Below are 16405 nucleotides of genomic sequence, written 5' to 3' on the forward strand. Positions count from 1 at the left end.
ACTTCCCCATTACCGTTCTCCATAAGAGCAGAGAACTGGGAGTTGATTATAGTAAGACAGAAAGTGAAAATTGTTCCTTTATCAGCAGCACCTGCTCTATAGAAATCTTATGTCTTCTCTTTCTATGAAATTATGAAACATAGAAACGACTAAAAATGCTTTTGAAACTCAACTTATGCTTCCCACTATTTTATATTTTATTTATGAATGGGTTCTTTTACGGAGCTTTAAAAAAAGTTTCAAGCAGAGAATAAAATACTCAAGCAAAAAGCTTATTTTAGGAAAATGAGCAAATACAGGGTAAGGCATTCTCCCAACCAGAAGCCAGGAACCTGGGAACAGAGGCCTTACCTGGTAGGAGGAACCCTTTGCTGGGGTTGGCATTCAGCCACTGCTTACAGTAAGACTCTTCATCAGGTTTGTTGATGAATTCAAACTGACAGGGGACTTGTCCATTATGAATTTTAAAGGATTCTACTTGCAACTGCATGTACTTCACATTCTGAAAATAGAACTGGGAACAAGCCGGGGGCCAGTCAGAACTAGTACTCTTTCCTCAGGAACCTGCCCAGCCACCCCAACTGAGCAATCCTTACTCTGGAAAGAAAATGAAAGACCATTTCTCTGAAACGTTTCTGCTTTAAGTATTCACCTAGGAGGCCACTAAACACCAGTTGTCTCTGTTTAGCCCCCAAACCCAAAAATTCCATTTGTTTGGGTATGCACATTTCCTGAAGGAGTTAACTTTACATTTTCTATACCCAAAACACATTTCCAAAATACCCTTCACAAATTCCACCCGTAAACATGAAGATCAAGTTCATCCTTCCGATCGGGCGTGGTGGCTCATGCCTGTAATCCTAGCACTCTGGGAGGCTGAGGCAGGAGGATGGATTGCGGTTAGGAGTTCAAGACCAGCCTGAGCAACATCGAGACCCTATCTCTACTAAAAATAGAAAAAGTTAGCCAGGCATGGTGGTGTGCACCTGTAGTCCCAGCTACTTGGGAGACTGAGGCAGAAGGATCGCTTGAGCCCAGGAGTTTAAGATTGCTGTGAGCTAGGCTGACACCACGGCACTCTACTCAGGGCAACAGAGCGAGACTCTGTCTTAAAAAAAAAAAAAAAAAAGTTCATCCTACCAAGTAGCTGAACATCTAAGTTAACATTAAAAATGCCTTCACCATAAACCCCTATTTGATTGACTGTTTGGTATCATCAACTTTGAATAATCTTCCCTGTGGCTCTTCCATGCAAAACCTCTAGAGATAATTCAACCTCCTCTTCTGCCTATCACTTTTCTGTACTGCCTTTCCTCCCATCAATTCATGAGTATCCAAGAAATTCAGACTCAATTTAATCTCAAAGCAAAGCATCAGTAGGAAGACAAATCCATTGCAAAAACATACATCAGTTATTCTAAAATCAAAACACACTTTGGATCATCCTCTGTTTAGGAGAACAGAATGTGAACATAACCTAAGCTAACAACCTCTCTCTTCTTAGCTAGTACCATCAGCCTCAATTTACCCAGAAACAGCTTGTCAAGAAACCACAGCCCAATAGTATGACAGGTGCCTCCTGGAATTCTGAGCTCTAGTAGATGAGGGAGATTTAAGTTCTAGGAATTAAAGAGCTCGATACTAATATTCTTAACACGTCTTTCCTACCTCTCGCTTGGAGAGGGACACAGAAGGAATGCTGGCATTTTCCATCTTATCCAGGGAGCGAACAATTTCCTCCAGAGTCTTCCGGTAAAGCTCTTCATTTATGACCTTCACCTGGAAGGAAAACATCAGAGACTGAGTGCCTAGGCTTCTGCTCATCTCTTCTTTTCCAGTAGAGAGGGCATTCACGGCATTGGGAAATGGCAACTGATAACACAGAAAAGTAAAGGCTAAATGGATTTAATTAATTTATAAAGAACCCAATTAACAGTAGACTTAGAAGGATCCCCCAGAGGCAAAGCTTGTGGCAAAGGAAACTGCTTCCTGATCAGCAAAAAGAAGGCATGGGAGTGAGAGCATGGCTGGCAGTTGGTTCTGCCAGGTCCTAGGCTCAGGCCTTGCTTCGGGTCTGGCTCTATTTTGCTTGCTGTCACCCACAGGCTGGCAATGAGAAACTTCTTGAGGGTTTTGATTTAAAGCAGCATTTCTCAAACTTTTTTAACCCATGTTCTATCAGCAAGGAAGATTTTTTTCAGGCTCTCCCTTCTCTATTTTTAATTATAAACACAATTTTCCTTCATTTTCCAATAATAAAACCTTAATTATAACATTCAGTAGGCTTTTCTCAAACTACTCACACCCGCATAAATTCTTATACTCACACCCTTGAGAATTGGTAATATAAAGAAACATAGAAGTCACTGAAAAAGAAATACAAATAGATAATAAAGAAATGAAAAGATGTTTGACCTCACTAGGCATCAGGGAAATATAATCTCACATGATAAAAAATTTTTTGGCCGGGCGCGGTGGCTCACGCCTGTAATCCTAGCACTCTGGGAGGCCGAGGCGGGTGGATTGCTCAAGGTCAGGAGTTCGAGACCAGCCTGAGCGAGACCCCGTCTCTACTAAAAATGGAAAGACATTATATGGACAACTAAAAATCTATATAGAAAAAATTAGCCGGGCATAGTGGCGCATGCCTGTAGTCCCAGCTACTTGGGAGGCTGAGGCAGTAGGATCGCTTAAGCCGAGGAGTCTGAGGTTGCTGTGAGCTAAGCTGACGCCACGGCACTCACTCTAGCCTGGGCAACAAAGTGAGACTCTGTCTCAACAAAAAAAAAAAAAAAAAAAAATTTTTTTTTTTTTTTGCTAATTGGGTTGATAAAAATTTAAAAAGATTGATAAAATCCAATATTGGCAAGGGTATGGGAAAATAAGGTCATACATGGTTGGCAGAAGTGTAAAATAGTAAGGACTGTTGCGAGGATAATTTAGCAGGATCTAATAATTTTCAAATAAATTTTTCTTTGAACCACTAATTTCACCTCTAGTAATTTCATTCTATAGAAATACACTAATACACAAAGATATATGTGAAGGATGGTCATGGTAGCCATATAACAGCAAAACGGGGAACAACTTAAATGATCATCAGTACATATATTATGGTTCATCCATACTATGGAAGACTTTTCAGCCTTTAAAAATAATGCAGAGAAAGTTCTACCTTTACTGTCATGGAAAGATCTCCTAAGACATATTCAGTAGGGGGGAAAAATGTTCTCAGAGCAGTAAGTATAATATGACCTCTTTTACAAAAAAGGAAAAATATCCTCTATTTTGTATACAGAATACTGACACACTCATTTGTAAATGCATAGAGAAAGATCTGGAAAGATACAGTTCAAAAAGCAAAAGTAAACTTCTGTGCATGTAGAAAAATACAGAAGCAAATCCAAACAATTATGAATTAAATTTAAACAAAATTGTTAAAAGGAGCTTCTTCACATTCAAGCAGAGAGGAAACCAGAAAGACAAGAAGTGGTCTTGGTTGTGAGAACCAAGTCCGTACAGAATGATTAAAACAGGTACCAGCTGCACACCTACCCCAATGTCAAACTCTGAGCTGACGGGCTTGTGGTCACTGGTTTTCAGGGCCATGTGGCTCTGGTAACTCAGCTGAGTGATGTTTTTCCCTTTCCAGAGGATCCGGTCACACCAGGCAGGAGCACGACATTTTTCGCTGAAACGCAAAGTCCGCACTGGGAGCACTGACAGAACAGCAGTGCCTGCTGCCTGGCTAGTGCCCTGGCTCGGGCAGGGAATAACAAACCAGAACCTTCGTGTCCATGCAGCCCGGTCACCTGGGACAGCAAGAGCGGTCTGGGCCCATCAAGGGATAATATATATCCTACTAGTAACATTTAAAACAACTATGAAAGCTCAAAGCCAAAACACAGTTCAGACTGATTCTCTGCTCTTTACTCTCCCATGAAGATTAGAAGAGCGAGAAAAAGGCAACCAGAGAGTAAGCACTCTATGGTCCTTAAAAGAATGGTGATTGCCAGCCATGGTGGCACACGCCTGTAGTCCCAGTTACTCGGGAGGTCGAGGCAGGAGGATCGCTTCAGCTCAGGAGTTTGAGACCAGCCTGGGCAACATAGTGATCCTCTGTCTCTAAAAAAGTAAAAAAAAAAAATAATAATAAATAAATAAAAAAGATGGTGGTTAAGAGAACAGGCTTTGAATTCCCACTGTCCGGGTTGAAATCCTGCCTCTACCACTTGCCTGCCTGGGGAACTCTTTAATTTTCCTATGTCTCAGTCACCAATCTAATAAAATGAGAATAATAAATCATACTTAGCTCAACAGGTTGTTGAATATATTAAACGAGAATATACAAGAAATGTGTATTTTCATAGTATGTGGCACATGATAAGCACCAATAACAATAGTTAACTACTATGTAATGACCAAGGACACATTAAGTTAGTTGGAATCATCTCATTACCCAAGGCATAGCTAAAAAGTAAATCAATATCAAAAATTATTATGGGCCGGGCGTGGTGGCTCATGCCTGTAATCCTAACACTCTGGGAGGCCGAGGGCGGGAGGATCGCTTGAGGTCAGGAGTTCGAGACCAGCCTGAGCAAGAGCAAGACCCCATCTCTACTAAAAGTAGAAATAAATTAGCTGGACAAATAAAAACATATGGAAAAAATTAGCCGGGCATGGTGGCATATGCCTATAGTCCCAGCTACTCAGGAGGCTGAGGCAGGAGGATTACTTGAGCCCAGGAGTGTGAGGTTGCTGTGAGCTAGGCTGATGCCACAGCACTCTAGTCCAGACAACACAGTGAGACTCTGTCTCAAAAAAAAAAAAAAAAAAAAATTATTATGTCAGCCGGGCATGGTGGCAAATGCCTGTAATCCCAGCTACTCAGGAGGCTGAGGCAGGACGACTGCTTGAACCCAGGAGTTCAAGGTTGCAGTGAGCTATGATCATACCACTGCACTCTCACCTGGGCAAGAAAGCAAGACCCTTTCTCAAAAAAAAAAAAAAAAAAAAAAGGAAAATTATTATGAAAAAAAGGCTAAGGCAGTCAGAAAGAAAATATGTGGGAAGGCAGGCTGCTTAATGAACAGATACTGAGAGAAAATGTTTGACCAAAGTACAAAACATGGGGGGAAAGTCACAGGAAATGTATATTCTGTAGGTCCACAAGGGCAAGTGCTCCCAGAATTTCTGGCTTCCATTTGCTCAATCCCCTGAAGCAACCTCTGACCTACCTGGTATCCCAGTCGTCAGAGCCGGTGTCATACTTATAGGTAGGCTGGAATGTGAGCTCACCCTCTGTGAAGCCTTCAAAGACAGTCTTTGCAGCCACCTGAATTTTCAGCTATACAAAAGGATGGGAGAAAAAATGTCTCAGTACCACTCAACATAGTTTTTCCCTTGCAGGTATCAAACACTTCATCTGTGTAGCACAGATGCTCCAAATATACACAAAGATAGAATTGTATTGTCAAATTAGCTATGTGAACTGGGGGAAGCTCTGTGCCTTGGTTTGTTCATCTGTAAATTTTGGATTTACAATATTAATAGCATCTACCTCATAGGGTCATTAGAAAGATTAACTGTCAACTTAGAACAGCGCATGACACATTATGAAAATAGCTAGCATCCTTCCTATTGTATTAAATTTTTTTTTTTTTTTTGGAGACAGGTCTCGCTCTTTTTGCCCTGGCTAGAGTGCGGTGACGTCAGCCTAGCTCACAGCAACCTCAAACTCCTGGGCTTAAGCAATCCTTCTGCCTCAGCCTCCCAAGTAGCTGGGACTACAGGCATGCGCCACCATGTCCAACTAATTTTTTCTATATATTTTTAGTTGTCCAGATCATTTCTTTCTATTTTTTTTTAGTAGAGATGGGGTCTTACTCTTGCTCAGGCTGATCTCGAACTCCTGACCTTGAGCGATCCTCCCGCCTCGGCCTCCCAGAGTGCTAGGATTACAGGCGTGAGCTACCGCGCCTGGCCACTATTGTATTAATTTTAAGAGCTCCTTCCTGATCACACTCTCAGCAAGAGATGAAAACCACAGGTGCTCCTGCCTCCTCCCCGGAGCACCAAACTTGGCACTGCATGACTAGTGAAGGACTATCAGCTCTAATGACGGAGACAGGGTCAGCTATCCAGGAGACATCACTTGTCAAATTCCTGAAAATATGATTTCCTTAAAAAACTATTAAATAAAAGGCAACAGGATATAGTAAAAATTTAGGTATGAATATAAGCTGATGCTTCTTGAATGGATACATATAGACCTTAAACCATCTGGAAAGCAGATAACACACAAAATGGGTAATACTACTTCAGGAAAGCCCAGAAAAGAAGGCAGGTGAAGATGGGCATCAAACTACAAGGGAAACTAGAAAGCCTCAGTGAGAACCAGAAGGGACAGAGAAAGACTGGGTTACCCCTGACACTGGGATTAAGTGGAATGAAATTAATTTACCAAGGAAAAGAACTAGAGAGAAAAAAATGGCTCAATAAAGAAATTATTCCAAAAAAAAAAAAAAAAAAACCAGATATAACAAAGTTGAGATTCTTTTTCTTCAATTAATCTGCACTGGGGAAAAAAGATAATCGAAAGATTTAGACTAATGACAATACTAAAGTTATTAAAAGGGGGAGGATATAGACTAAAAAACAAATAGGACTTTAACATGCTGAATAACTCTGACCACTTGAACAGGTCTGAAATCTGAAGGAGTAGCCAGAAGAAAGAGAGAAACAGATTTCTCTCGTACCGTGAAAGGGCTAGTGCTCTGAGAAAGAAACGCTAAGTCAGACGTGGTGAACAGCAGGTTACGGAACTGGTTCCTGCAGGAAGTGAAGAAAGCCACTTAGGAAGAGCTGTCACTCACACTGGAGGAGTCTGGCGAGGAGGACAAAGGGAGCAGGGGGCTCATTCTAAAAACATTATTAAGTCGGCTTAAATATACCAAGTACTTTTTTTGATAGAAGATTGATACCCTTTTAGCCCCAACTTTAGGCCTCTCGAACGAATGAATGAGAGAAAGTGAGAGAGACAGAAAGAGAGAGAGAAAGAGAGAGAGAACTCACTCTTGCTCCCAAAGAAGACAAGGCGCCCCAGCAAAGAGCCGACGGGGAGACAACTAAGGAAGAGGGAAACACAGGTCAAAAGAAGAAATGACCGGACAACATCAGGGAAGCTTTCCAAGCTGAGGAAGAAGAGGCTGAGAGTTTGGAAGCCAGGCTTTTCTGTGCCCTCACGGTGGGCGGCAGCTGCCTGAAGAGGGCACAGGTGGCCATCTGTACCTGATCATACGCATACAGGGTTTGAAAGGCCTTCTCTTCGATGAGCTTTTTCACTTTTTCCACATCCAGCTCTTCTATCCTGTAGTTGAGGTCCCCCAGCCACAAGATCACACTGTGAGGACAGAGCACAAAGGTAATGGCTTTTAGGAGGGACTTTAACCCATCCTATCCAGGGTGCTTCTGACAGAAGGCCCCTGAGGCTCAGCCTCTTGGGAGCTGGGTGGGGAAGTGATTCAGCTGTTCAGGAAATTTTTTTCTCTTGTCATCGCATGCTGCTTACGCAATTGTCTTCGTCCAACTTCATTATAAATAGCCTTGAGTTCTCCTTGACTATTTCATTCTTGTATTGTTAGAAAGATAGTCTAGTAAGATCTAAAAGCAAGGCAGTAGCTTACCCCATTCCTGGGAAGAGGCAAAAAAGATCAAGAACTGGGAGTCATGCCAATCACCTAGGGGCCCAAAACCAGATGATGCCCTGATGCCGCCTCTGCCTCTGTGTACACTGCAGTCCACAAAACACACTCTCAGCCTTTGTTTCTAGAACAGAGTTCCTCTGAAACAAAGCTCAACCTTTATAGTGAAGCCTCAATTTAACCACCCCGTATCATTGTGGTTGGCTCTTTTTGCACTCCTGGGCAGCATGACAGGTGTTTTACTGTACCTGCTGCTTTGGGAAAAAGCTAACTGAAGGCTCCCTGATGACATCACACATCTCATGAAGTCCAATAATTCTCTATCCCAAGCCAATAACCATGTCATTAGAGAGTCTACACAACAGCATACAAAATCCAAAATAAATGCACCCACAAGCTAAAAACAACTAATATGTGAGCTGCGACCTCACAAACTAGGATGCTGCAGGTTCACCAGAACGGGAGAGCTCAGCTGTAAGACAGTCCCAACTAGGTGCCCTGGAGGACAAAAGCCATTTTGTTGGCTTCCAGAACACCAGAAAGCTCCAGACAGTTCCACCGCAGCAGGCAGGATGAGAGGTGTGACTCTGTTTACTCCCTGCAGACACCATGGCCTCAGTGGCTTCTTCTTTATAAAAGCAGCAGCATAAGCTTCAGCTGTTATCATAAAGTGACATTCTAAGGCTTTGAATTTAGACAAATAGGAAGTTTTGGAGATAAATGAAATAAAGAGAATAAACGAAGAGAATAAACAAAAATTAGCACAAGATGCTCTAATTACAACTAGAGGTTTATAAAATTGAATTACGAGGAAAAAAAAGACCAAGTGGAGGCAAACAAAATGCAATCCAACTCTCAATTACACATGCTCTGGAAAGAAAACAGACATAAAATCCTAAAACCTACTTCTAAAAGCTGGGTTTGAGATGCCCACTCTTTGGTTGCCTTCCTCAGAATGTTGGATTGAGGAAGACCCATATTAAAATAAATCTTAAGCAGGATTCAGACTACAATGCAGCTGTTAAGGGCTGTGTTGTCATTTCCCCTGCTCAAAATAAAGTTGTTTCTTAACTATACCTCTCTGCTTACTCCCTCAGCAGCCAGGGATGCTTGGTCTCATACATGTGCTGATAAAATTAAATATGAAAAGAAATCAAATAAAATAAATCTTATACTTTTCCCAGGACAAATGATGCTTGAGAAAGATTTTAGAGGTCTGCCAGATGGTAAGTTAGGAAGCTGAACATTTCTAAGAGATATAATCCACATGTAACTGAGAGCCGGCAGATATTACCACTCCAGCAGTGGGAAGCCACCCCCAGGAACCTCCCCAACTAAAGACAGACCCCACAACTCCGTACAGCACACATGGTAAACTATATGGGTTTGAAGCCCAGACTCACTCGTGCCTGCTGATGGTGAGAGGGGGAAGGCTCGGGTCAACCTGACAAAACTGCATTCGAGAACAAATGTCTTTATAGTCCTGGTTCCTCCTCTCAAACTCTTCGGTGTGGGCTGCCAAGTGAGAGTTCACGACACAGATGCTGGTGTTGTGGAACTGGAACCTGATTGCCACGCCTCCTTTGTTACCCTATTAAAAGGATCCAAAAGAAATCTAATTCACAACTTAATTGTGTTAGCCATTTAAACCTACAGACTTCCAAAATGCTCTTTTCACTAAATCATAGGTAAACCATAGGTTCTCCTTTCTCCACACAAAGCTAAGCTCTTGCAGGAGAACCTAAAAGCAGAACTTTAACAGCCTCAAAAAGAGGAGGAAATTGCAAACCTACTATTAGCACTCTTTGTTTTTCTTGGTGACCCAACATAGTTTCTGCAACATACTTCACGGGTTAAGTGGAAGGCTCTAGTGTCGAGTGAATATGAGGACAGGTGCTAGCTGGGCAAGTCAGCCAGCAATTTACTAAAATGCAGATTTCTAAATGGTCTGCTCAATCCAGCCCTACTTGAGGGTGCAATTCATCTTGCAGTACTGGTACCCTCAGAGGCGGACACGTGCGGTTACTGCTTCACGAGAAGCTTTGTCAAAACCTTAGGGGTCAAGGTCTGCACAGTGCCAAACACACCAACCTAGGACTCACCATTCTCCCCATGATTCCTGTCCCCACAGTCTCAGCTTCCACTTCTGAGATATACGCTGCATGCTCCTGTTTGACGTATAACAGCAGCATGATCCCAACTAGTCGGATGAGCTTCACCTGGAAAACAGAGACAAACATTCAAGTCATGGTATTACATAGACGTTGCAAACAGGAATAAATGTCCCAAAGGGAAAGTGGTCTGGAAGCTGACTAGTAATGCATCTTCTTCTCCATGCTGGAACATAAGGTAATCACCTGTTCAACTCACGAGCAGGCTACATGATAACCTACAAGCCTACAAGGGCCAAGACCCTCCATCTTTCCCACCCAGAGGCACCCCTTCTGGTGGACCTGGGACTGAAAATGGAAGGATAATGAGGACTGGCTTAAGGTAAAGGTAACAGATGAAAAAGTATCCTGGAATTTCCCTGTATGGCAACATAAAATTAAAAGGTCCCTGACTCCTGTCTCACCTTTGCATATTTGGCATCTGGATGAAGACCTTCTGATACAGCTTTAAACCACTCTTCTTCCTTTGGGGTATCATGAAAGAAAAAGGCTTCCTTACTCAGATCAAGCTCCTGGAACCTAATGGAGAAGGAACCCGTTAGATAGAAGAGAAAAGTAATATGCAGATGACACACTCTCAGACTGGTTTAGGCACGTAACCCCCAGCTTTCTAGCTAAACTGCAGGACCCTCAGGAGGGAAGAAACAAACACTCAGAGCCAAAGAACTAAATGCCAAGGAACTCACCAGATGCATTTGCAAACATCAGCCCGCTCCCTCTTCAAGACTAGCCTATGAAGTAGTTGTCCCTGTTTCATATCTGTGATCACTAGTTCACAAGCACCAAGCAGCAAACTGGGATTCAAGCCTAGGTCTGTATAAATTCTAAATTCTAGCTCTTCAACATACCATACAGGCTTCCTTTGCTGTCTCTCCCCACTAATAGTGCTCAGTACAGTGGTGAGAGGATAGTAAGAGTGTGGGGGGGTGGCGGTGGGGGGGGAGACGAACCGACAGGACTTTCTTTAACCTTTCTTTCCTAGCAAAAGTGACAAAACGTGTGGAAGGTCTAAGCAATGAAATTCAATTCAGGATGCGCTGATTCTAACAGAGGGTTATGCTAAAAATTAAATATTAGCATTTAAATGTCAAGCACAGTAGTTTAATAGTGCCAGACATTTGTTTACCATGAGGAAGAACATCAAACAGAGAGGCAGCTGTTATTAGGTACATGCTCATTCTTCAATTCCTTCACCTGCTGTGAACACTCAGCTACATATTCAAGTCCCCATCCCTTCAATCCAACTCTAGTTCTTGAGGATGGAGCGATGACTAGGAGAGAGGCACTCACCCTACACAATACACATCTGGGGCCTGGATACCGTGGCTCAGCCAGGGCCGGAGGCCTTCTTTGGGGGACTGTCCATTCACATTGTATGTTCCCACAAAAAACCTGTCACCAAAGAGAATCAATCAGTAACTCAGAAGCACTATGGAGATCAGAGGGGAAAGTATTTTATGCTGATTTATGCTGGTTTCAGTCTCTGTGGAGTGGCATTTTAAGACATAAGAAATGTCATATCTGACCTAGACCGGTGACTGCAGCACCCAGGGTGACTTGCAGTCTGCCATGACATCTGCTGCTTTTGTGATAACAACTTCGAATGGTACAGGCCTACTCTGAACATTCCCACCTCCCTTAAGCAGCCACCTCCCTTAAGCAGCCATTATTAAGCCATCATCTACAAAATGATTCTTTACCCTGTGCATGTTACTGAAATGAATAAATGAAAAATATCTTGGCAATTATTTTTAGCAGGAAAGCAACACCAGTGTTCAAAAGGTTACTTCTTGACCATAATTCACTGTTTATATCCCTAGAAACAATGTTATCTTGTCTTACAGTCCTGATGCAATGATTTTTAAAGATCTAGCAGAATCCTGCAACCCTTATTTATTTAGCTTTCAGTTATCTGGCCTAAAAAGATTACCAAACACTAACTTCATTTTACTATCTTCATCTTAAATGACTTTCATCAAAGACCCAGAATGACCAAGGGAGTATAAATCCTCAGAGGGATACATAACAATCAGGATATCGCTCCTTCTTCTGTATCCATTTGTCTCTGCAAATATTTCTGTAACTGTTCGCAAGCTGCGTCACTCTCAGTATCCCCACCCCTGCCGGAGTGCCTGCCCAGGAAAGGAATAGAACAGATACCTGTTAATGATGAGTGAACAGAATCACTCATTCTGAAAATGAGGGGAGAGATTCTATAGAATAATTTGCTTCCAAACCCAGGGTATGGGGTGGAGGGGCGACTGCTTAAATTCTAGAGAACTGAAAGATCATTTTGCTTTGAAAACAGTCTAAGACCCAGTTAGCTACCTGAAGTTCTGGATATAGGTATAATCCTCTTCTTTCTGCACTAGATGAGATTTTACAATTGTATCTCGCAGTCCAAACTTCTGCATGGTTAAAATATGAGCCTTGTCTGATACTGTGATAGTGGAGGAACGAACCATGTCAGTAATTTCAGACTTGGATTTAGTCTGTCTGGAAAAACAGAAACATTTTTTTTCATATGTTGATGAGTCCTCCACGGCAAAATAAACAAATACAAAGCTAGACGTTCCCAGATATACAAGCATCTGAGTCACAGAAGACTAAAGGAGACAAAAATAAAATTTGTTTAGTAAAACAACACTATTTCTATGTGAGATTAAGTGAATTTATATGTTGCTAATTGCATAGTATATTGGTGCAGAGATTGTTCTGATAATAGATTCATAGAATCTCAGACCAGAAGGGGACCTTGAAGATAATTAATATAATTTCTTCATTTTCAAATGAGAAAAATGAAGCTCAGCATCATCAAAGATTTGTCCAGCTGGATGGTGGCAGAGTTATGAGATTAGAACCCAGACTTCATGGACAGAAGCAAAGGGAAAAAAACTAAAGCAAAAAAACTCAGTCCTGATAGGGCTCTTTCTGGACCTTAGTGCCTCATGGAATAAGACTATAACACCCTCCAGGTCCTTTACCTTAGTAATTCTACTTCTATATCTCTATTTCATAGGAATAATCCAAAATAAAAATGCAATGAAATTTTATATTTCATTATTAGTGTAGTACTGTATTTATAGTCATTCTACAAATCATTCAAATGCCAACTTAAGCAAAATTTGACATATTTATCTAACAGAACCCTATATAACAGGTCAAGTAACATTTGTTGAAGATTACTTAATGAACTAAGAGGTTATAAAGCACTTAAAAACAGTTTCTGACACTGAATAAATGCCACATAAGTGTTTGATATTACTATTGTTACATGCATACTAATTAAGGCTATGTAAAAATATACCTGTGTTGAGATGGCTCAATAATGAATTAAGAATGATAGATGTAGCTACATTTAAAGTTTTCAAGGATTGTTCATTGCTGCTTATGTGCATAATTAAAATATGGACACAAATAAGAAAGTGAAGTTTTTGTTTTTGTTTTCTCTTTAGAGGCAGGGTCTCAGTCTGTTGCCTGGACTAGAGTACAGTGGGGCAACCATAGCTCATTGCAACCTTGAACTCCTGGCCTCAAGTGATCCTCCTGCCTCAGCCTCCCGAGTAGCTGGGACTACAGGTGTGCACCACCATGCCCAGCCAGAAAGTGAAATTTTGACGATTCTGGTTACCATCAGTAGGAGGCACTGGAGTACAGACTAAATATAACAGCACATCAGGAAAAAAAGAAAAGAGTAAATAAAAAAGAGGGAAAAAAGTATCTTCAGTCAGGAACTCCTAAAAGAATGAAAGGGAGAAGTCAAATGTTTCTAAACTACATTTCAAAGGTAAGGTGAGACTGCCAGTTTCAAATCCTTGCTAGTTCTTGGATGTTGGGTGAGTTATATGACTTCTCATCACCTGAGTTTCCTTGGCTGTAAAACAGAAAAAACTGCCTACCTCTTAGGTTAAAATAAGATAATCCATGTAAGAACATGGTGCCTGGCATACACTGTAAGGACTCAATAAATATCAGGCAATATTAAGAACATTCCCTAGGCCAGCCACCCTGGGACAACTCATATTATGCACAGTAATGGTCTCAGTTCTATAAGGAGGAAATCCTTAGTCCTAAGAGATACAAATGAAGGGAGAGCTGCATTACCTTGTGAGCAAGTTTTCTGGTTTATCTTGACCCCTGGAGCTTGGATCCACAAGCAGACCTTTCCCATTTGGCCTTGAATTGTCACAGTTAGAACCACCTAAAGAGAGGGGAAAGGATTAAAACATACTTACATATGCTTTATTTATTTATTTTTTTTTTGAGACAAAGTCTCACTTTGTTGCCCGGGCTAGAGTGAGTGCCGTGGCGTCAGCCTAGCTCACAGCAACCTCAAACTCCTGGGCTTAAGCGATCCTACTGCCTCAGCCTCCCGAGTAGCTGGGACTACAGGCATGCGCCACCATGCCCGGCTAATTTTTTTTCTATATATATTTTTAGTTGGCCAGATAATTTCTTTCTATTTTTAGTAGAGACGGGGGTCTCACTCTTGCTCAGGCTGGTCTCGAACTCCTGACCTCGAGTGATCCACCCGTCTCAGCCTCCCAGAGTGCTAGGATTACAGGCGTGAGCCACCGCGCCCGGCCTACATATGCTTTAATATATAGACCACAGCTCCTCAATCTGTAGTAGTCCACGTATTATTGGTAGTCCACGTATTGCTCTGAAGCACAGGAAAGGCCTATGCTGCTGTCTGGGTGAAGTCAGAGCATACACAGAGGAGAAAAAAAGTATTTCATCTGGATTTTTTTACTGATGAAAACATAACTGTTCTAGCTACTCTAACTCCCTTTTTCTGGAGACACTGTACATTATAGAAAATATAAAACTATGAAATCCGAAAACCTAAGTTTTATCACCTGCTTTACTATTTATTGGCCTTCTGACTTTGGGCAAGCCATCTAACCTCTCTTTATCTCAGTAATTTGACCTGTCCTGTCTTATTCACAGCTTTACTGTAGGATCGAATGAGCTGACGTGTGAGTGGGTACTTTAAAAGCCACACAACATATTATAAAATATAAGATACTGATTTTTGTTAGCTTCTACTGCAAGTGAGGCTTTCTCCAAAGAGGAGAAAGGCAAGGGTCAGAGATCTAAAATTGGAAAGCATCTAAGTTCTCTAGGGAACGTCATTGTAAACAAATTGCCTTGAAAACCAAAGAGCCCAAGGACTCTCAAAAAAGAAATGAAAGTTGTTAAACCAAGATAAACTTGAAAATGAAAATTAATCTGCCAATAGCTTCTCTGCTCCTTAAAAGTCAAATTTCTTGTCAACAGGGAACAACACGAAGAGGCCACAGAGAGATTTGACTTCAATACCCAAATTACAGGAAGGAGCTCTGGAGGCATGAAACATCACCGAAGAATTTTTCTCTGACAACTATTACTAAACATGGAATTCTCAACTATGCTTTTCACACAAACCACAAAAAACAAACAAACTTTTCAAAACAAGAAAACAATCATTTGGAACATGGAAATCATCACACTTCAATGCCTCCAATCAATCACCAAATGCTACACACTGAATATTTATGCCCCCCCCCAAATTCACACGTTGAAATCCTAACCCCCAAGGTAACGCACTAGGAGGTGGGACCCTTTGGGAGGTGTTTAGGTCACAAAGGAGGAGCCCTTATGATTTGGATCAGTGCCCTTATAAAGGGCTGAAGAAACCAGAGTTCCCCCTCCACCACGTAAGGATACATGGAAAAGACAGCTGTCTGTAAACCACGAAGTGGACCCTCACCAGACACTGAAACTCCAAGCACCTTGATCTTGAACTTCCAGCCTCCAGAACTATGAAAAATAAATATCTGTTGTTTATAAGACACCAGTCTACGGTATTTTGTTATATAGCATCTGAATGAACTAAGACACCAAAGCCTTTTAATTTTGCTTCCTAAATGCTCACAAATCAATTTATTCCTACCCCCAATGTCACTATACTAACTAGTCCAGGTTACCAACATCTCCCTTGAGTGACTACAAAAGCCTTAACTAGTCCCCCTGCCTCTTTTCTCACCCTACCCTCTCCAACTCAATGTCTATACTATGGCCAGAGGATTTTCTGAAAAAGTAAATCTATTCACATCACTTTAAATCTTTTAAAGGCTCCCTACTGGATAAACCCAAATCCCTTCCTGTTGTTGCCTAGGCTCTTCCCAGTCTGGACCCTGCCCACCTCTTTAGCCACATCACTCACCACAGAGCTCTGGGCCCCTGCCTCCTTGATGAGAAGCTCTAAGTATTAATATATTACCGTTACTGCAGCTTTACAAACATCCCATCAGAAACTGACTTCCTTCTTCCTCACTCTGCTTTATGTGGCTAACCCCTACCTATCCTGTGCCATGGGTCAGCAAACTTTTTCTATAAGGGGCCAGAGAGCAAATGTCCTGGGCTTTGCAGGCCATACAGTCTGTGTTGCAACTATTCAACTCTGCCAGTGCAAAAGCAGTCATCAGCATGGCTGCACTGCAATGAAGTTTTATTTATAGACACTAAAATTTTGAATATCATATAATT

General features: G+C 41.7%; 1 protein-coding gene and 1 non-coding gene across 8 annotated transcripts in view; one reads left to right on the forward strand and one right to left on the reverse strand.

The window, feature by feature from the left end:
- The window catches only part of INPP5B (inositol polyphosphate-5-phosphatase B), a 50072-nt gene that overhangs the window by 8261 nt on the left and 25406 nt on the right, over positions 1–16405 (reverse strand). For 5 of the 7 annotated variants that reach the window (XM_069479769.1, XM_069479771.1, XM_069479770.1 and 2 more), the window contains 11 exons: positions 13979–14075; positions 12203–12370; positions 11165–11266; positions 10279–10393; positions 9806–9922; positions 9107–9294; positions 7291–7402; positions 5238–5347; positions 3556–3691; positions 1669–1779; positions 352–514 (listed from right to left, as the gene is read on the reverse strand). In XM_069479769.1, coding sequence (XP_069335870.1) covers positions 352–514; positions 1669–1779; positions 3556–3691; positions 5238–5347; positions 7291–7402; positions 9107–9294; positions 9806–9922; positions 10279–10393; positions 11165–11266; positions 12203–12370; positions 13979–14075 — 1419 coding nt within the window. Of the gene's footprint in view, positions 1–351; positions 515–1668; positions 1780–3555; positions 3692–5237; positions 5348–7290; positions 7403–9106; positions 9295–9805; positions 9923–10278; positions 10394–11164; positions 11267–12202; positions 12371–13978; positions 14076–16405 lie in introns of those variants that run through there. The other 2 variants (XM_069479774.1, XM_069479772.1) reach the window with 2 other exon arrangements.
- LOC138391144 (small nucleolar RNA SNORA63) lies at positions 8697–8827 on the forward strand. Its single transcript, XR_011234759.1, has one exon. It is a non-coding gene; the product is annotated as a small nucleolar RNA SNORA63 (small nucleolar RNA).

Source organism: Eulemur rufifrons, chromosome 8 (genome assembly GCF_041146395.1).
Source record: "Eulemur rufifrons isolate Redbay chromosome 8, OSU_ERuf_1, whole genome shotgun sequence".
Classification (NCBI taxonomy): domain Eukaryota; kingdom Metazoa; phylum Chordata; class Mammalia; order Primates; family Lemuridae; genus Eulemur; species Eulemur rufifrons.